At 41.6% G+C, this 21,658-nt stretch overlaps 2 protein-coding genes and 1 pseudogene across 4 annotated transcripts; 1 reads left to right on the forward strand and 2 right to left on the reverse strand.

The window, feature by feature from the left end:
* Nucleotides 1-44: 44 nt before the first annotated feature.
* LOC306939451 (proteinase-activated receptor 2-like) lies at nt 45-3,696 on the reverse strand (annotated as a pseudogene). The gene is made up of 2 exons: nt 3,678-3,696; nt 45-1,263 (listed from the first exon to the last, which is right to left on the reverse strand). The product of its transcript is annotated as a proteinase-activated receptor 2-like (transcript).
* A 2,661-nt stretch (nt 3,697-6,357) lies between these two features.
* LOC306939234 (proteinase-activated receptor 2-like) lies at nt 6,358-8,664 on the forward strand. Its single transcript, XM_079523790.1, has 2 exons — nt 6,358-6,457; nt 7,032-8,664. The coding sequence occupies exons 1-2, from the start codon at nt 6,370-6,372 to the stop codon at nt 8,129-8,131; spliced, it is 1,188 nt and encodes a 395-aa protein (XP_079379916.1). The 5' UTR covers nt 6,358-6,369; the 3' UTR covers nt 8,132-8,664.
* Nucleotides 8,665-14,243: 5,579 nt separating this feature from the next.
* LOC306940161 (cytochrome c oxidase subunit 5B, mitochondrial-like) lies at nt 14,244-21,350 on the reverse strand. 2 transcript variants are annotated; one of them, XM_079525170.1, is made up of 4 exons: nt 21,191-21,350; nt 19,001-19,071; nt 17,531-17,630; nt 14,244-15,028 (listed from the first exon to the last, which is right to left on the reverse strand). In XM_079525170.1, exons 1-4 carry the CDS (start codon nt 21,297-21,299, stop codon nt 14,913-14,915), a joined length of 396 nt encoding a protein of 131 aa, XP_079381296.1. In that variant the 5' UTR covers nt 21,300-21,350; the 3' UTR covers nt 14,244-14,912. The 2 variants fall into 2 exon arrangements, with proteins under 2 accessions (XP_079381296.1, XP_079381295.1); XM_079525169.1 differs by having other exon boundaries at nt 19,001-19,077.
* Nucleotides 21,351-21,658: the final 308 nt, after the last annotated feature.

The following is a 21,658-nucleotide window of genomic DNA, read 5'->3' on the forward strand; positions in this document are numbered from 1 at the left end:
CCTCACTCTCCCCTGAGTGATAAGCAGCTACTGCTGTCTAGTGTCTAGCGTAGCATATAGGGTGTGTTCTTCCTGGAGTATTTCGTCACAGACTTCATTCTCTCCACAGTTCTCCTGCTCCTACAAAGCAGTGTGTTCTTCACATGCTTTCTGCAGTCATCTGACACAAAGTAATAAATAAAGGGGTCTAGACAACTGTTAAGGCTGGCCAAACACAGAGTGATGATATAGAAGCCAGTATTAGTCTCCCCGATGCGCAGCAGATAGTAATGGATCACCAACATTATGTTACTAGGGATGAAACACACAAGGAATGTCACCACTACTGTCACTATCAACATCAGAGTTTTGTGACGGTTCTTTTCTGTTGTTCTGTTTAGGTTACGTACCGTCTTCTTCTCCAGGTGCCAGAACATAAGGACATAGGTCACAACAATCACTATGCAAGGAATAAGAAACACAACGGTGGCCATTAACATGAAGTAGTAATAAGGGTAGTTGACGGAAGCAAATGTGTCATTTATGTCCAATATGACACTGACATCATGGCAGGTGGTAATATTGAGGTCTTTGACCCTAACTGTGTGATCACATGGTATCTGGTGCTGGTCCAGATGAAAACCCAGATGGACACACAGACACCAATTGCCACTTTGTTGTTCTCTTTCTGTTTAGAAAAAGGGTCGACCACAAGCCAGCACCTCTGTACACTCAGACAGGCAATGAAGAGGATGGAGCCGTACATGTTCCCATAGAAGAACCCCACCAAGACTTTGCACAGCCCCTCTCCAAAGATCCAGTAATTTCCATTGAAGTGGTAAGAGATCTTTAGGGGGATCCAGATGACAAAAAGCACATCAGACAGAGCCAGGTTGGCCATGTAGATCGCTGACGGATGCTTCTTTTTGGTCCTGAACAGAAACACCCACAAAGCCATGGTGTTGGCAGGCAGTCCCACAACAAACACTATGACGTAGAGGATGGGGAGGAAGATGGTGGTCAGATGGCTTTTCAGAGTGTCAGCTGCTGCTTTATCTACACAAACTAGGACCTGGTCCTGGTCAATAACACGAGTGAGACCACAAGGGTGTTGTGCTTTAATAGCCGTTGCATTATCCACGGTAACGTCTTCATCTCCATTAACTCCACTGACATCGAGGTTGTGGTTCAACACAACCCCTCTATGAACACGTTGTATTTTTCCTCCATTGTCATCTGTTGCTTTATCCACTTCATGCTCAATGGAACCACTGCCTTGTTTTCCTATAAGACAATAGTTTAAATGAATAGAGATCACTTAAGCCATATTCTGCTTTCAAACATGGTTTTTCCATTTATTTTTTATATAAATACAATACAAAAATCAGACTCGTTTGAAGTGAGTGGTGCTCTTGGTACTGTACTGTACTGTACTGTACTGTACTGCACTGTACTGTACTGTACTGTACTGTACTGTACTGTACTGTACTGTACTGTACTGTACTGTACTGTACTGTTCTTCGTAGTACTGTACTGTACTGTAGTTGTGAGCTTATAGATCTGAGAAAAACCTGTACTGTACTTGCACGGCAACACGTTGTGAGCTTGTAGATCTGAGGAAAAAAGAGCTATTTCTGTGCTCGGAAAAAGAGAGTTTGATGAAGTTACAATTTATACGGGGTGTGTCTGATAATATGAATATCAAATATAACACTGAATCAAGCAACAACAACAAATGTCTGGGGTGTTCACGAAAGCCTGAGTAGACGTCAAAATGACCCCAAACATATTTGAAAGTGAGCTGTCCGTTGCATGGTTCAGTAGAGTTGGTTCAAGCATAAACATAATACCAGCTCTCACAGAAATCTGCAGAAGAATATATTTTATCAAGATGGGCACGAGCCACATGCAGACGTTTTTCAGCACACTTATTTAGTTTTATGAACCAAAGTTATAAATGAAGAGGTAAATGCCTGCATCCATTATTATGATGATTGTCTAGTAACTGGGTGATTTATTGTCATACACATACTGTACACATACTGTATACTATACATACACATAATAGGATTCTAAAAGCTACAGCTATGACCTATGGTTATGATGAGATTAGCAGCAGGCCTGAGTTGTATGGAGTCAGAAGAGTCTGTTGATTGATTAGATCAGATAAGGAGTCCAACTCCTTGTCTGATTGCGAACGCAGTGAGCATTTACTATGAGACCCAGCAGATCATGTCTGTCTGTGTGTGTGTACGCTGTAACACCACCCGCCCACCACCAGAGGGCGCAGCTGTATCACACACAAAAACACACACACACATGCACGCACACGCACGCACGCACGCACGCACACACACACAAAACTTAACTTAAAAAAAACTTCACTTAAAAAAAAACTTAACTTAAAAAAAAATCTTAAAAAAGACACAAAACTTAACTTAAAAAAAACTTAACTTAAAAAAAAACTTAACTTAAAAAAATAAAAAAGTAAAAACTTTAAAAGGAAAAACTTAAAAAAAACTTAACTTAAAAAAAAACTTAACTTAAAAAAACAAAAAAAAGAGAACTTAAAAAATTACGTAATTTATTCTAATTGTAGTTTTTGCAATTTACGAGCTGCGTTCGCTTCCCGCGTTCGCGCGTCTTACTTGTCTAATCAATGTGTGACAGTGGCTACTGCTACACTCGAAAGTTCTGTGATGGTTTAAGGGGGAGGTATAGTAATACATTTATACAAATACAAATAATAAAATAATACAAATAGTGAAAATAGTGAGCTAGTAGTAATCTGATATTTTAGAAGACAAATTAAAGCATAACTTTGGTTTCCCACATCTCAGAGTAACAACCTCCTGAACAGGGTACTGTTGATTTTGACAGCGAATTTGGATTTAGTTTTAGTCATATTTTAGTCATCTGAAATGTTTTTAGTCTAGTTTTAGTCGACTCTAAGTCAATACATAAAATGACTTCTACTGGATCTCTTCTCCCCTAGTCACTCCCTAACATTTTAGTCTATTTTTTATTTGTTGATGAAATTGTCAATATGTTTAGTCATAGTTTTAGTCGTCATAGCTTTTTATTTAGTTTTTGTCAGTGAAAAGGTAGTCGGCAAACATTTTTTTGTGTGGGGATCCAAATGGCATTATCTGCTATAAATCACGTTTCTACGACTGTTATAGGCAGATGCAAGGCCTACATGTCGTATGTGAATTATATTAGTACATATTTGCATACTACAGTTCAGTATTATTATTATTATTATTATTAGTAGTATTATTATTTTATTCAATTAATCTGCTTGGTCATTACATTATGAATACATAAATTAATCAACAACAACAACCAAATCACAAAGTCTCTCTTGTGGGATAAAGCTCTCGTATTCATTAAGCCTGTTTATTTATTTAATAGTTTCCCAAATTCCACAAACATTACTAATATTTGTCCTCTAGGTATACAGTACCTAGTTAAAATACATTGAAACGACTTCCAGCCTTTACGTACCTTTCGACCTGGACGCATTTGATGCAGAACTCAGAAATAGCATAACCAGCAACAATCGTATAGATCCCATGTCCGTTGAGGTCTCTAGTGTTCGTCTCACCCCTTCTCACTAGACAACCTAACCTTGCGACGTGTTTTATATAAAAGACCCACCCTGAATGCCAGTATCATGTATCTGTGAGAGTATGTACCTCCCTGCTCCACATTCATTCTCTCCAGAGTGTGACATTTTGCATGTGTCTTTCCTGTATGAGTGTGGGTGGGTAGACTCGATCAAAGCCTTGAAGGGGGAGGCCTCGGCCGCAGGGCTGCCACGGGATGTGTGTGTGTTTTGCCAATTAACCTCAAATACTGAGTACGAACACTCTGATCTGACAGTGCGGCATGCGAGTGCGGTGACCCTGAGCAGACCGCCGACCATATCATCAACACCTGCCCCTTATACAGACCACCCTCGGAAGCCAGCCTCTTCGACCTGGGACCAGAGATGCGGGCGTGGCTCCACGACACCGAGTTGGACCTCTGACGTATACGAAAGAAGAAGATGACTCTGATCAGTCCAGGGCTAAACATGTATGAAATTTTGTCCTGGGAAGTTCATACAAATGGGCTGTTATAATGTATTTTTAATACTGTGTATTAAACATTTTTTAATTTATTATTTCTGTGAAAGCATTGTTTATTCGATGGGATTCCTGCCCTGCATGGCGTTTGGCCTTTATGCCCCAAAAACTAAAAGTAGAACACCTTAGGGTCAAGTGGCCTTGCCCCTAAAAAAAATCTCAGGCCTGCACAGTGTCTTCTGTTGGGAGCCTGGTCTGCCTGATGGCCTTTCTATATCGCAGTGTGCTCACCGAGTCTACTCTGTACTGTACAGTACAGTCATGGCTTTCCTTGGATTTTTGATCAGTCAAAGTGCTCTGGTATTCTGCCCGTATTTTCTATTCAGGACCAAATACCATTTTAGTTCTCTCTGCTTTTGGGTTCATTGTTCTATGACTGTAAAGTACAGTGTAGTATGTGATCATATCTAATAGGTAAATAGTAATTTACTAACTAATTTGTGTTCAAGCAAGCAAGCAAGCATGTGTGTGTGTCTGTGTGTGTGTGTGTGTGTGCGTGCGTGCGTGCGTGCGTGCGTGCGTGCGTGCGTGCGTGCGTGCATGCGTGCGTGCGTGCGTGCGTGCGTGCGTGCGTGCGTGCGTGCGTGCATGCGTGCGTGTGTGTGCGTGTGCGTGCTCGTGCGCGACTGCACGTGTGGGTGCATGAGTGCGTGCGTATGTGAATGCTTGCATGTGTGTGTGTGTGTGTGTGTGTGTGTGAATCAATTTTGAAAATGTGTATTGACAGGGACAGATGAGACAATGTTGACATCATCTGGGGCAGTGAAAGCGGGGCATCAGTGCCACTGTGGCTGCAGGGCATATCATTTTGTGCAAAAAGGCCAAACTGCAGGGGCCACAACAGAGGGTCTGTAAATGAAATGAAATTATATTTACCCAGGGTATCTGGGCTAAGCTCAAGAACTTGTTTCCAGCCAGGCCCTGCTCATAGAACACATTTCATCGTAGTGGTTGATGCCTTGTTCAAGGGCATTTCAGCGGTGGTAATTTTAACGTGTCGAACGGCTGGTTCGAACTGGGAACCTTCCGGTATCTAGACCGCGCCGCTATCCGTTCGGCCACCGCTGCCACAGTGCTCTGTAGCATGCTCTGTAGCATGATACACAAGTACAAGCCCTGGACATGAGGCATGATGCTAGTATGTCACAGTCACTTACCCTTGATTCTGAGTGCCAAGCAGGGATGCATTTTATAGTAATATAGTCTTTGGTATGACCTGGCTGGGGGATTATAGACCGACCCCCCAAGGCTCAGGACGGACACTCTAACCCAGGGGTGCCCAAAAGGTAGATCATGATCTACCAGTAGATCACAAAGGCTTTACAGGTAGATCACATGACATGGCCCTAAAATATATATAATAATTAAAAAGGGAAAATGGCATCTACCACCTGAATTAAGGTGAATTAATTGATTGACATCAAATAGGGCAAATGCAATACTTTGTGTGTTGCGCACATACGTCAGTAGCATTACAAAGTTATACAAAACGGTACCAATTCTATTCTGTGTGTGTGTGTGTGTGTGCGTGCGTGCGTGTGTGCACGGAGAACTAAAGGAGAACTAAAATAGAAAACGAAAGGAGAAGTGTGTGTACCCCCCCTCTCCGCGTCAAGGAAGGAGTCAAACTTAAACACAATTTCCTGTCATGTATAACCTCACCCTGCTGAGTCAGAAGAGTAGCAGCCTGCAGCAAGCAACTTACTTCTATACTGCAAATGTTTTTGGCTCTGAATCACTGTCCAGGTCATGTTTCTACTGCGCTTCAGTTAGTAACACTATGCTGCTGGTGCACTATTCCCTCATGTTGGCTGGTAAATAACATTATGCTGCTTTCACTACTACTTAAAATATTTGTTTTCCAATTTATGGAATTTCTTAGATTTTTCTTTGATTTCTTCATGAAATTACTGGGAAATAAAATCATCATAGGAAAGTTTTTTTTTAAATGTTTTGAAATAATAATAATAATGGAGCATTCATATGGTGCCTTTTTTATCTCTTCTTAACACAGTTTGACTTCCCTAATGAAACCAGCCGACTGTTGCTGCAGTGTCTTCAACAGCACACGCACGCACACACACACACACACACACACACACACACACACACACACACACACACACACACACACACACACACACACACACACACACATACACACACACACACACACACACACACAGACAAAGAGAACTGAGCAAAGTTGGTTGCAGTTGGTTTCATTCCTTGTGAGACAGAAGCCACACAGGCCACAGACATGGCCTCAATACAACTATTGTCAATTATTATGCTTTTTTTCACCTGGATTTCTACATCACATGCATTAGCCCATCAATGTCCTGCAGGTAAGGACAGAAGAAGAAATGTATTATTTATTATTATTTAATTGGCTTTATTGTTTATTGTGATCCCCATTAGCTACTACCTTAGCAGCAGCTACTCTTTCTGGGGTCCACAGAGAAATAAATTGCATAATATGAACATTATGCACATAATGGTTGCCAGCCTAGAACCTGTGAAATACGTTATACATGGCACAGCACAGTTTACTTAGCTGTTGTAGTGGAAAAGAGCCATTACATTACACAGCACACAGTGTTACAGTAGAGTAAATATTAATTCATGAATAGTAAAATACGTTTAGGAGTATGAGAGCTTTTACAACAAGAAGACCACAATTGAGAAAAACCTAAGATTATTAGAAATGTAATGAAGAGGGTCGCTGTTCAGTTAAAATAATAAAACAATCATCAGCACTCAGGAAAGTAGGCTACCTTTTACTCAAAGGAATGCATTTCGACTATGAACTGTGTGCAGTAAATGTATTACTTAAAGGAATTTGAGTTGTGGTTGCATTCTTGTAAGTTATCACTGTAAAAACTGACTTTTATGTACTGTGTGTCAATTGTATGTTATTAGAAGTAAAACAGACACGTGGTTTCACCGGGTGTGCCGTGGATGAGGGCCTAGTGTGTGTGGATGAAGCAACTGCTGACACTCTGAAGAGCCACTTGACCACCATCTTCCTCCCCATCCTCTACGTCATAGTGTTTGTTGTGGGACTGCCTGCCAACACCATGGCTTTGTGGGTGTTTCTGTTCAGGATTAAGGAGAAGCATCCGTCAGCGATCTACATGGCCAACCTGGCTCTGTCTGATGTGCTTTTTGTCATGTGGATCCCCCTAAAGATCTCTTACCACTTCAATGGAAATGACTGGATCTATGGAGAGGGGCTGTGCAAAATCTTGGTGGGGTTCTTCTATGGGAACATGTACAGCTCCATCCTCTTCATCGCCTGTCTGAGTGTACAGAGGTGCTGGCTCATCGCTTACCCTTTTTCTGCCCAGAGGTGGAACAACAAAGTGGCAATTGGTGTCTGTGTGTCCATCTGGGTTTTCATCTGGACCAGCACCATTCCTCTATACCAGTATGATCACACAGTTAGGGTCAAAGACCTCAATATTACCACCTGCCATGATGTCACGCCAGTGACCACCTGCCACGCCGGTGTCATATTGGACATAAAGGACACATTCGCTTCCGTCAAGTACCCTTATTACTACTTCATGTTAATGGCCACCGTTGTGTTTCTTATTCCTTGCATAGTGATCGTTGTGGCCAATGTTCTTCTATTCTGTTACCTGGACAATAACACAGTAGACAGCACAGCAGCAAAGAACCGTCGCAAGGCGTTGGTGTTGATTGTGATGGTACTGGTGACATTCCTGGTGTGTTTCATCCCCAGTAACATAATGTTGGTGATGCATTACTATCTACTGAGCATTGGGGAGATAAGTAACGGATATGGCTTCTATATCATCACTCTGTGTTTGGCCAGCCTTAACAGCTGTCTAGACCCCTTTATTTATTACTTTGTGGAAGATGACTTCAGAAAGCATGTGAAGAACACACTGCTTTGCAGGAGCAGGCGGACTGTAGACATGATGGAGTCTGTGGAGAAATACTCCAGGAAGAACAAATCCCATGTGTCTGGGAATACAGACAGCAGTAACTGCTAATCCAACAGATGAGAGTGAGGACTCTGTCAAGACTCTGGTGTACGATATGGGATACTCTTGATTGTGTACTGTCTGTGACCTTCCGACCTGTCTGACCCACCAATACGTTATGTAGGGCCTACATTGTAGGCTATACTTTGAGACACTGCGGAAGAATACATAGGACTCTTCTTAACCTATACAGTGTGATTTATTGTTTAAGTCCTGCTTTTCCATTATTAGGCCAAGTACCTGCTACCTGGTATTTTTTTCGGGAGTTCCGACATCAAGCTTTGAAAGTTGTCATAGGCAATACCAAACATGAGATGTATATGCTGCAGACTTGGTCAGAGAGAATCGCCACTATTACATTCATGATGGACTCATGATGGGACTCCATGGATGCTTCCAAATATTGCTGCTGTTATTGTTTTGCTTTCTATCTTTTCTGACCATGATAATGCTACTGTAACTCGTTGGCTATAGACAAATCTGCGGAGCATGTAAATGATCTTAAATTTGTCCGAATTAACAGCAAATGAATAAAGCATGAAAGAAATACAAACTGAAAAAAGGACTCCAGCCAAACCCAACGTCTGCGCTGTTTGTGAAACAAGCTTCCAAATTATCTGAAACCCTTTACTTGTACTTTTTGTGGTAAAGGCGCTCAAACTTTATTTTTTCCTGCCTTGATACCTTTATCCCCACCTCTCTCTCTTCATCCCTATCTTGTTCTTCTTGGAAATGAATCACCCACTTTTTTACTTGTAAAACTGTGACTATAACGTTGATTCTGATTCTGAGCATGATACGGCAAACAGCAGTGCACTGCACAGGCTTATGAACTATCTCATATTTTGACACTGTAAACTGTTTTTCATGACATGACAAAGACAGAAGTACAGTATGTCTAGCTTACAGAAGTGGTGTTGTGGACAGGAAAGCATCTGACTCTGTGGTGTCAGTCACAAGATCAGGGACAAACTAGAAAGGTCGCAATTTAAAAAAAATTGCAAAGTGTGGTTGCTGCAGTCGCTTACATAGGCCCCTCCCACTAACGTTGCTAGCCAATTACAATTTCAAGTCACACCTGTGATCATGTGTAAGTAATTCGGAGGGTATTTAAGAGATCTATTGTAGTCGATAGGTCTCGATAGGGCTCGCGCGAGTACATGAACCACGTGACCGGGCTGTTTTCTGCCCCCTCAATGTCGCAACTCTGTCTATACTCTATGGCTCTGTTGTAATCCAAACGTACACGCGTGTGGGTATAGGGATAGGGTGGCCTGGCTGGGTGTATGACTTGACTACCGCGGCCTGAATGATTCAGCCCTGCAGCCCTGGTGTGAGATATGATCTGGACAACAGATGTCAATATGAAGTTGAGGATAACATTGACCACTTTGACTTCTGTGTCTTAGTCATACTTCTCTCTCCTTTCTTTCGTAATCTTTTTTGTCATCAGACGGACAGCTTGGTCATATACTTCTCTCTTTGTTGACGTTTTGTTAACTCATCCTCCTGCCGTTAACCCAGTGGTGGAAAGTAACTAAGTACATTTACTCAAATAATGTACTTAAGTACAATTTTGAGGTATTTGTACTTTACTTGACTGTATTCCAATTTCCAATACATTTACATCTACTCCACTACATCTCAGAGCCAACATTTGTACTTTTACTCCACTACAATTATTTGAAAACTTTAGTTACTAGTTACTTTGGAGATTTACATTTTGATTAGAAAAACATACATTACTGTAACCACTTCAACCCTATATACATTTCGACCATTTGAAAATAGCTGATCTACAAGCTCACAATGCGTCGCGATGCGATGCATTGTGTGCGACCTCTCTTTTCTGTTCAAATATGAATATAAACTGGAAAGGTTGCAATTTTGAAAAAGTGCAAAGTGTGGTTGCCGCAGTCGCTTACATAGGCCCCTCCCACTAATGTTGCTAGCCAATTACAATGTCGCGTCAACCTTGTGATCATGCGTAAGTAATTCGGAGGGGATTTATCCCCCCAAAATCATGTTTTTGCAACAATCGGTTACACTTTTCGCATTTACGGCGCCCCCTATGGATGAAAATGGAATTCCTTTTGGAACTTGGTTGATTGAACCACCCGGGACATGTGATTCAAATGTGGGATGGTTTGGACATTCCGTTCGTGATTTGTGGCATTTTTTGTAAAATAGGCCCCTCCTACTAACTTCGGACGACGATCACGGCCGAAGTATACGCACTACCAAAATTCTGCAGTTGGTCTTTTAATCGGATAGGTCCGGAGCTCATGTGTGCCGATTCTTGTGAGATTTGGACAAAATCTGTAGGAGGAGGAGCCAAAAGTGTGTTTTGGAGAAAATTCAAATTTGCAGGATTTTTTTTCCCTGACGAAAATGGGCGTGGCCTATATGTGGAAATGCATCATGACCCAAGGAATCCATGGAAAAAGAAATTTAGATTTGACGACTTACTGTTCAAGAGTTATAGGGAAAAACGCAAAGTGGGCTGTAATAGCGCCACCATGAGGCCGACTGATGTAATTCCCTTTCAATTAATTTTCATAATTATTATGAACCTCCCCCCCAAGTCTTGTAAATATGGCGCTTACGGTCTCCAAGGGAAAAAAATACTTAAATGTTGTCTTCGATTTCCCTATTATAAGTCTATGGAGAACTAATTCATTAATATCAATTAAACTATACAACGGATCTCTTAGAAAAATACAAGCACACGATTCCCGATGAAGCCGGTCGATTTGACATATGGCTCGAGTGTGTGCGGCAAAAACTGTGGGAGGAGTAGTGCGGCAAAGTATCCAAATGTACAATAACAATAGTCTGGTTGCCCTGTTAGGGCAACCACATTAGGGCAACCACACTAATTAGCCATTGGGCCAGTGGGGCCGTGGCCCAGGGGCCCTTGGCTCTCAGGGGCCCTTCAGATAAACTGGACTGCGCGGTAATAGATTTGACGCCCTGAAAAGGGCTCCTGGGGCCCTTCATTGGCCATTGATTTAGTTAAATTTAGGTCAAAAAGATGATAAAACAGGGAAAATCACGAAAATGTTGCGCACACTCGTGCTATGGGGGCCCTGCAAAACGTACTGGCCCAGGGGCCCTCGTGGGGGTTAATCCGTCCCTGCACAAGATCACCACAGAGAGACACAGCAACAGGTTTTTCCCCCTGAGCCTGAGGCCCATAATCATATCTCCTGTTTCCTTAAGGTGAGGCAGCTTGATTAGTCTCGCGTTGCCAGACTGTTGCCTCTCGCAATTTTCAATAGTCTGGAGAAACGAAAGCTCTATCATGAGTAAAGTCTCCTCCTGAGTCCCCACTTCCGTTTCGTCTTTACAGTCACGCACATTTTCCTAATATAAATCTAAATCATCTAAACATATAGCTTGTTGCTTAGCAGAAATGGAAATAAAAAAAATTAAATGTCAATATATTTTCGTGAACGGAAGCTTTCTTACTCGCATTTCGGGAGGTGTAGTTCCAGATTCTATTCGAAGATTGTGGAATAGGGTCTACAGCTTGATGTAGGCCTACAAGTACACCCCATGGACATGACGCTATAGTACTGTATGTCACAGGGACTATGACCCCCAATCCGACCCCTGAGCACCAAGCAGGGAGGCACTGGGCCCCATTTTTCAGAGTCTTTATTGGTATGACCCGGCCGGGGATCGGCGGCATTGCACCTCCCAGTCCCAGCCAGGGCGGACACTCAAACCACAAGGCCACAGTGTTAGGATTTGTCTTTTGTTTTTCTTGAGTCTATTATTGGTGGACACAGGCAGATATAATTATGTAGTTGTAAAAACCAGCTAGCAAACAAACGAACGAACGAACGAACAAATGAATGAATGAATCAGACCACTACAGCCATAGTAAATGTAAATTTCTGGCCTTGACAGCCCATACATCCAAACAGAAAGTTCTTATCTGATTGCATAACAACGTTAACCGACATTAAACTCACTTTGCTACTCACTTTGCCACTCGATTTGTAATTCTGGACTTTTACTTGTAATAGACTATTTTTATATTGCAGTATTAACATTTTACGTAAGTAAAACATTTGAATACTTTTTCCAACACTGCGTACACATACAGTTGACAGTGTTCTGTTTTTTTAATGTTTGTAGACCAGTGGTTCTTAATCTTTTTTGAGCTCCGGACCACGGAGCATATTTCACTGTCAGTTAAATAATGACTGTTAAGGGCTTGATTTAATTCATTCATCTCAAATTAACAAATTAAATTAAGCCCTTAACATCAATATTTTATTTCAAGCTTTTTTTCCCCCACACCACGTACGCCCATATGCCCCCACCCAACACAACAGTGGTCCCCAGGTTGATTCTTAGGCAGGGTGGTGGTCCCTGGTTCAAAATCAGTTGAAAACCCCTGCTCTACACCTTTACACCAGTGGCGTCAATTCCGCAAAAGCTAAGGTCAAGGCAAAGGTCACATGACAGAATGAATGTCAAAGGCCACCAAACACCCACAGGCTATATAGAGTATACCAAGCAAGTATACCATGCCACTGTGCCACTGTAGCCTTTTCAAATGCAGTATCATCTCTCTAGTCTCTACTTACTACACTACAAACAAATGATGGCCAACACAATGTGCTATAATCAAATGTCATTTTCTTTAACCTGCACAATTCTGTTTTCAGAGAGTGGCACGGTTAGAGAGCAGAACAGAGTAGCCTAGTATCTATTGATAGCCGGAAGCGTGGGCTCTAAGGAAGAGTGGACAAGGAGTTGCATTGGTGTGGTTAACACCTTAAAACTGTATATGTGGCAACTGGCAAGGAGTTGTGACTAGTTTTTGTTTTTTTTTAGTTTAGTTTAGTTTATTTCGAACCTTTCACAATACAATACATACATAATACATTATACACTTGAGTGGCCCGAAAAGGTGTAGGCTGAAGCTAAAAGCTTATAATTGCCTACCCTATTGGTTTACAGAACCAAATAAAAAAGAAATAATAATAATAATGATAATAAAGCTGACAAAACTGTCAGACAGTAAACTAAGAAAATAACATAATAGTAATAATAATAGTAATAATAATAATAATGAAATTAGTTCGTGTATAGAATGATAAGACTCAGACCCTCTATAGACTGCTTCTTTGTTAAATTTATACATAACTATTTAATAATAGCATTTGTATATATTTAAATTTATTTAATTATTTGGTTTTAATATTTACTATTACTTATTTCTAACTAGGATACTCTAATGTTTTATATCTATTTATTACTTTGGATTTAAACATTTGTTTGAATTTGGTGACTGATGAGCACATTTTCAGATCCTTATCCAGGCTGTTCCATAGACGCACTCCTCTTACAGATAAGCATTTGTCTTTGGTGTTGGTTCTTGCGTTGTTCCTCTTAAATTGCAAGGAGATACAACTGGTGTGGTTTCCAGTGCTATACGGGAAGACGAGGTGAACAACAGCTTCATGTCAGCAAGAAAACTGTGACGGTGCAGAGAAACCACATGATGTACTTAATGATCAGACAGAAAGTAGTTTTTCCCCCACTCAGTAGGCGTTCCCGCATAACTTCCGGGTATGATGTTGATGTCACGCGCCCTCTATACTATTAGGAAAACCTAGTATGTCCAATAGGGTTACTTTCCAGGCAATGGATATTTACACTATAATAAAATTATATTGTACAATATTTAGTACAGCAGGCTTGAGTTACGTATATAGCTGATGTCTCTGCTGTCCGGACAAAACCACCCAACTCCAAAAAATATATAATCAGGAAACCATATACCGGTATTTTGAAAACAAAGCAATACTGCCTCATCAAAGCGGGTGGTGTGACTTTATATATAGTCAATTACTTGCATGAGGGGGAGAGTTTTGTCCAAAGTGTTTTTTTACTACTTTCCATTGGTTCAATATTTTCGAAACACACAGACCTAAAGGGTGTTCAATAGCACTGATTTATGCAAAGAAAAATCCGAAACGTCAAAAATGGAGTTTTTGACTGCCAAGAATTATGCATCATTACGAAACAGTTAAAAAATAAGTTTCACTTCTACATCCATTACTTGGGAAGAATATAGTAAAAGACATCCACAGCTGTCAAGTAAGAGTTATGGTCTTTATTGGTTTAAAAGGAATCGTAAATGGACCTATCAGTTCAAAAGGAGTTGTAAATGGACCATTATTATACAGTACATGTATCAATGTAAACTGCATGTTGATGGAAATGTTTGAAATAAAAGATTGAATCCCACAACCATCTTGAGGGTTAAAACAAAAATCGGCAATGTAAAACAAAGACTGGTGAGGTTACCCAATATATCAAGATACAACCATTCAAAGACAAGAGCAGACAGAGACTCAAAAGCACGAGACCAGCGTAAAAAATTATACTCGAGGTATTCCGCCAGACCAGTTCAGTCTAGGCACACCACCGAGACTGCATTGGTCAGCACTAAATGTTTAAAATAATAATGTACTTGACCTGAAATATGCTGGGTTTTGAAGAATGTTTAGTTTTCACTGTTGTGCTATGTAAAGTAAGTGGGAACCCATAGTCATATTGTATATTGCATTGCTACGGAGATATTTAGCATAACTATTGAGGTATGGAATACCCTGTAATCTGCAGATTCTGAGACATCTCCGTCTAATCTTTCTTCTAGTCATTCTAAAAAGGTAGCTCAGTGGAATCTTTCAGAGAGAATGTAACATGGTTTTAGTTGAGGTGTTAAGAGATGTAGCTATCAATATACAAGTACATTTATAATAACTTAATGATGTGGAAGCTCGTGCGCTACAAGTTGGTAGTGGGCGCCGCAGGACGGGCAACGCTGGGCCTCGCCCTCGTGAAGCCAGAACCACACCACACACGTGTTGTCCTCCTCGCCTGGAGAGAAAAATAAGGCCAGGTGAGAAACAGAACGAGAACGAGAGTTCCACAACATACAGCCATCGCTGTAGTTCATTAACACTAAGGGTTGCCCAGCCCACCTGCCCCTGACAGGTAAATAAAGCTTTCAACTTTCAGGTTGCCCGACCGGGCAAGGACCCGTTTGAGAGGGGACGCAACAGTCTATAAACACAAGACGAGAACATGGCCAGAGCGCTCTTCTGGTCTGTGAAATGTAATGTGCTGTTTTCAGTGTTGCTTGTTCAGTGTGAACCAATAGTCATATTCAATCAGCTATGTAGGTATTTGGCATAAAAAAAACATTTTCGATCGCATAAAAAAACATTTTCGATCACACAGTCCCAGAAAGTTAAAAAAAGATATATTATAAAATATTAAATTGAACGGTAATTCAATTTTTACCTATCATTTTATAATGGACGATTTTTGGGAGGCAGGCAAGTGTCTCTGAGACCTTAGTGTCAAGGCCTACGCAGCGTCTCTATTCTGGGCACATCATACGAGGCGAGCATTCAGGAAAGACTTCCAAGTGAAGAAAAAAAAAAAAAAATCAGGTACCGGACAAAAGGACATACCCAAGACAAGACGACGAGAGTCTAAACACATCAAAGAAATAGTGTAATCTACATTGTATATGCTCTTATCAGTTAGAGCATGCAGCTTGAAACAACAACACGGTGTTGATTTTACAACTATTGAAATGAACACAAACACTTAACGATTTATTTATAACAATCTTAAAGGAGCATTCAGTGATTTGACTTAATTCAAATATCACTTATTTTTTCTTTTTTTCTGGATAATCCTCCCTACTATAGAGTGTGCTGACCATATAAGGAAATCCTCCCTGTCCCCAGTGAGCCCCTGGGGTCAAAAAACCCTAGTTTCAGTTTTGGTGGCGGGTGGCAAAACCTTCATCCAATCAGGATGAGAGGGGCCTTCCTCCAATCATGATCGAGTGGGGGCGGGCCTTGGTGCACATGCTGTTGGCCTGTTGCACTTCCCCCCACTGTAGAGCATGCATGTGCACATTTTGTTACCGGGGCGGACTGGGTGGTTTTCCAAATAACCCAAATCACTGAATGCTCCTTTAAACATTCACACTGGATGCAATGGATGGGAAAAGGGTCGATTTCATCTACTGCCACATGGTGTCATGAGTAGTTTAAACAAGGCTATCTACGTGAGCCGACGTACATTCCGTACACCCATTGGCGTGAAATGACATGTCACTTTTGAAGTAATCGTTTCGTGATGTCGACATTTCGAGGAGAAATACACAACAGAAAACATGTGGGTTCTTTTTCCTCAGAATGGGATTTAGGTTGGGGGGAAAAAAAAAAATCAGCAAAATGTTTCCCTTTAAAGAAAAAGGAGGAGGATTTGGACCCAGTCTTGTCTTGACAGAAGACATCATGGGTTGGCATGGTAGCTTGTGGAAATATCTCCAGTCACAGCTCATGTGAACGGAGCCATGTGTGTGTGTGGGTGGGTGGCTGGGTGGATGCGTCTGAGCACGAAAACAGCATGGTTGTTTTTCACCACCTGTGCGCAACCTAACACACACACATATTAACTGTATATTTCGGGTGTGCCAGTACAGTACAGTAGAGGGTACAGTAGAGGGACCCCCACACGGTAACTGTCATTTCTCAACCGTTTCGGACGTGGGCGGCTCGCCGGAATCGGGCCCGCACCCTGGGTGCGTTCCTGTGGGTCTGGAACTTCACCCACCTCCCCCCGGGGACCCCCACACGGAGTTGCACCACTCACTTCACTTGAGTGTGATCTTTAATATTTTTTATCCCACGATTTTGCAACCCATTTTTTTCACCCAGTGTCAATTATCTAATGTAATCCTGTGCGCTACACTTCCTCTGACAAACTGGGGGGGCAGCGGTCTGACCTCATGCTTCCTTCTATGCATGAGGAGTCCAAGCTGCTTCTTTTCACCTGACAGGGGGGAATTTCCCCGGCCGGACGTAGCGCGTGGAAGGAACACGTTATTCCGACCAGTTCCTTTCCCCTCCATCAGGTGCCCCGGCTGGCCAGGGCGAGCTAGTTTAGAGATCAGGATTACTGCATGAATTTTGTGAGGATACCTACCCTAGGGGACACGGGGAGAACATGCAAACTCCACACAGAAAGGCCCTTTCGCCAACCCCACCTTGGGTATGGGCACTGATGACGCGGAGGAGGGAACACGCTCTCAGCTGGAATCGAACCCAGGACCTTCTAGCTGTGAGGCGACAGCACTACCGATTGTGCGACCGTGCCTTGTGAACACAATCAATGACCTTCCCTATATTTGTTGCTGGTAGCTGTTACATAACGTTCTTCTTGACTATCATATCAACACTGCACATTGTACAAAAGGCACGTCTCAAAACACCTGACACATATTTATTTAATTCACAAATTATATACGGCTTAAGTGGTTAAGTCCAGATGTTCAAGAGCACAAGCATAGTGACTTACAAACACATCCCACAATCCTCTTGTTCGTGATGGAGGGCACAATATGGGGGTCAGCTTTGGAACCAACATACTCCTTTGGCCTGAACATATTGTATGGGTCCTGTCGGAGAAAGATCTCGTTAACATTTGTTTTTTTCTGTTTAGCCGACACAACATTCCAAATGGATTACAACAGAATTGACCACAGGTCTTAAAAGATAAGATAAACCTGTATTGATCCCAGGAGGGAAATTCAGGGGTCATAGCAGCGACAGGGGGAAGGTTGACACACAGGAAGACACACGGATAAACATAAACGTACACAATGAGAAAAACAAATTCCATTAGATAAAATGCCATTCCCAGTTTAAGATAATTATAACAGTGTAGTAATGTAATACTATTAATGAAACGTGGTCATTTGAACCACAATGAAATCTTGTTTTATTGTAAAAATATGAAACTGAACCATTTCCCAACTAGGAGCATGGCAGCGTGCAAGGCACCTCAATACCTTGCTTATGACAAGCTGTCTCCTTGGTGGAAGTCTGTGCACTACTGGAACTCATGTTATAATCTTGGGTTGGGTAATTGATTCCCAGTACCACAACTTACAAGAGGGAGACATGAGTGTGAGTGTGTGTGTGAGACGTGTGTGTGTGTGTGTGTGTTAGGGCATTCACTAAAAATCGATTTATCGATTTCATTAACACAAGTCGATTCAGATTAGGAGAAGTCGAAAGTTGAAAAAAAAAAAAAAAAAAAGGTTTTCCCCATATCATATTTTTTGCTCTATGTGTGCGATTAACAATGGAACTAGGCGGAGATTAAGCGCCAGGGCCCGAAGCTTGCAGGGCCCGGTACAGACAGACTATAGGTAGGCTACAGCTGTTGCTTCTGTCGAAAAATATAACGCAACACAGGAATCCCCGCTAGTGTTTTTGGTCGTCCGACAGTTTCTGTAGCAGTTGACTTTCCCTCGGTCGGTTGGGGGGGGGTTCCCGACGGCTGCGCGTCGCTTCCTCAGCGCTTTGCCATATAGATGATACATACACTGTGCCATATTGGAGGCCACGGTGTGTGTGTGCGCAGTGCTTTGTTTGACATGCTCCGTATTTGAGCGTGCACCCGCCCCTGTTAACACTACCCCCCCCCCCCCCCCCCCCCCCCCCCCCGTCATACAAAACGATAAATCGACTCAACTTCGACTTCACTGTCTGACAAGTCGACTTGGAAAAAATCTCAAGTCGTTAATGCCCTAGTGTGTGTGTGTGTGTGTGTTGTTCACCCATTATCAAAACCTACAGTATAGGCAATGAATACTAATTTTTCAATTAATTTCAAGGACCCCCATAACTCTGAGAGTGTTGGAACCCCTGCCAAGGAACACGAGAGTCCCAGGAAGTAATATTTAACAATAATCCGGAGGGGTTTATTGAGAACCAAATCACTGTGGAATAGTGTTAATAGAATTAATTTCAACAGACATACCGCGCCCTCCTTCATGGCGTTCATGACGATCTTCTCCAAGCCAGTGGCTTGCTCCTCATCAGTTGGAATTCCTTTTCCTATCAATCAAACAAAGTAAAATGTTGTGTTAAACCTAATTGCAAACACTGTATAACCACTTATGCCCTATTCAAAACATTGTTCCTATAAGAACTGTGCCCAAATTCGTCTGTATTACACTACTCCACCCACCAATCTATTCAGAGGAGCAAAAAGCAATAGTGTACTTTGCTTCGTCGGCTAGATTTGTGGTGCTTTGAGAAATTCTAATCTAGAATACTAACAATCTATTCATAAACAGCGTGTTTTCTCCAATTAAGAGTAGTCAGCTAATTATGTAGAAAGATTAATACGATCTAATATAGGTGTTAAAACCCAAGAGAGAATGTGAACACCTTAGAAAAAGGCTTGAATGCTCAACAGTGTGTTTTCAACATAGAATGTAAAAATCACACCCTCTCTCTCTCTCTCTCTCATTAGCAGGCAACAGTGCATCTCTCTGTCTCCGTTTCTGCCACAACAGCGCCCCTACTGGTACTCATGAGTCACATATGAGTCACACACATTAACACGAGTCACATAGGTTAACACGAGTCACATAGGTAGGTGAACACGGACATTGCTGTTCCTTGGAGTGGTTGCACCAGTCAAAAAAATGATGGCCATGATGATCTGTGACCCGTTTGTTTGTTGACATTGTCCAATAAATGCAATCTCCCCAAACTGGCCCTAAAGTCACCAACATTTTGAGAGCCCCTGCCATGATCTAACCTCACATTTGTTGCAATGTGTTTTTATGACTCAAAGTGTATTGCTTTGTTCCAGATGAAGTACAAAGGAGATGCACGTCGCATGAGAATGTTAATAAAAGAATCATACAAACAATTAGACAACAAATGAACCAAAACAAGACAACAAGTAGAAGTAGTAATTTTGATCTTTTGATAGTCTGATCTGTATTTCAGTGCTGGTCAGAACAGAAGCTCATTTGGACCATGATATAAACGCTAAAATACAATTAAGTTCATGTTTATGCATGTGTTTATGTGAATGATGTGTCCCCAAAAATAGTGTTCAAATAGAGGCTGAAAACACAATCAATGCAATTACTTTTTATATTGTTAATATGTCATAGATATAAACTGAGATGCCCATCTGCCCCTTCTCCAAAGAAACACAAGGGATATAATCCTGAGGGCTTTATTGTGCTATCCTGTATTTTTGTTTTTAATGTACAGTGCTGTTTTGGCTTTCTCAGCAGGCCTGTCAGTTGGATGAAACTGTCAAATGAATAAGTAGGTTGGAGAGGCTTACATATATATCAGACGAGAATGCATGTGTCTAACCCCATTTCAATGCGCTAGACCCCTGGGAGATGGATTGCTGTTGGGGTGGAGCGCAACACTGATGAGTGACCTACCATCAGCTCCCAGTACATGACTTTTAGTTAGCTAAGCCATGCTACTCATAAGATGAGAGTTGGTTGGCGATGTCTGGGATCGAACCCAGAACCCTGTCGTCCAAAGGCGAGTGCTCTACCACCCGGACACAAAATATAATAATCAGTCAATAAGTCAAATCAATGTTATTATTATTATTAATAATAATAATAATAATAATAATCTTGTGATGATAATTGTATTTCATCATTTTAAAATGTTCTATTTTGTTTCTATGAATACTGAGTCAGTTTGAGCTTAGATGTTCCCTGTCAATAAGGTTGTGAAAGGGAACATGATGTTCAAAATAATGTTGAGCTTGGCTTCACTAGCAGTTTGTTAGGATGAGTGATAGCCCTGATATTCCATACATTGCATTACATGTATCTCATGTAACTGTATTATTAGTGTACATGTAACGTAGTCGTACAGTATATAATGAGGGCTAGTAATCCGTGACCAAAGTCAACATCATTCAGCATAAACTGTGGACTCGATATTATACACCACACACACACATAAATGTAGTGTAAAGTTAATATAACTTCTAGACTAGATATATTATGAATAAACAGTCCAATTGATAAAAGATTAGCGATCGTCGTTTAGTTGTTTCCCCCGATCGGATCAGGGGCAGCCGCAGACTCTTTGACCTCTTTCTTAGACGGCAGTAAAACCCAAAGTTCGTTTCGTTTTTCGGCCTCCTGTGTGGTTGTGTGTGATGTCCCCTCACCTCCAGCCGCCATGGAGCGGGTCAGAGCGGGGATCGGGGCCATCGGGGCCCGGCGGCATGCTGTGGCAGCCCGGTAAGCTGAGCGGAGGAGCAGTAACCTTGCAGCCATGTTGCTCTTCTTCCTCTCTTCTCTTGTGTGTCTCTGTCACCGGCGGTCACCCTGCTGATGACGCGTGTGTGGATTATGAAATCGTCGCTTGGTTTTGACGTAGTTTCCGATTTTCTTTGCCCTATTTTTATTGATTTATTTGTTTGATTATTATTTATTCGTGATATCTTACACACAGGCAGTTTATGGTTGGGTTAGGTGCGGAGATTAATATTTATTTTAGGCATACATAATACAAACGTTTTTATAGTTTGATGTGTTTAATGATGTGTTTATTCCTTGTTCCTCTTGAATCTGTAAGAAACATCATAATAAAACTTGAACTTGAACAATGTAAAAGGCTTAATTGTTATATCGTG

The sequence above is a fragment of the Electrona antarctica genome, assembly GCF_951216825.1.
Source record: "Electrona antarctica genome assembly, chromosome: 16".
Taxonomy (NCBI): Eukaryota; Metazoa; Chordata; class Actinopteri; order Myctophiformes; family Myctophidae; genus Electrona; species Electrona antarctica.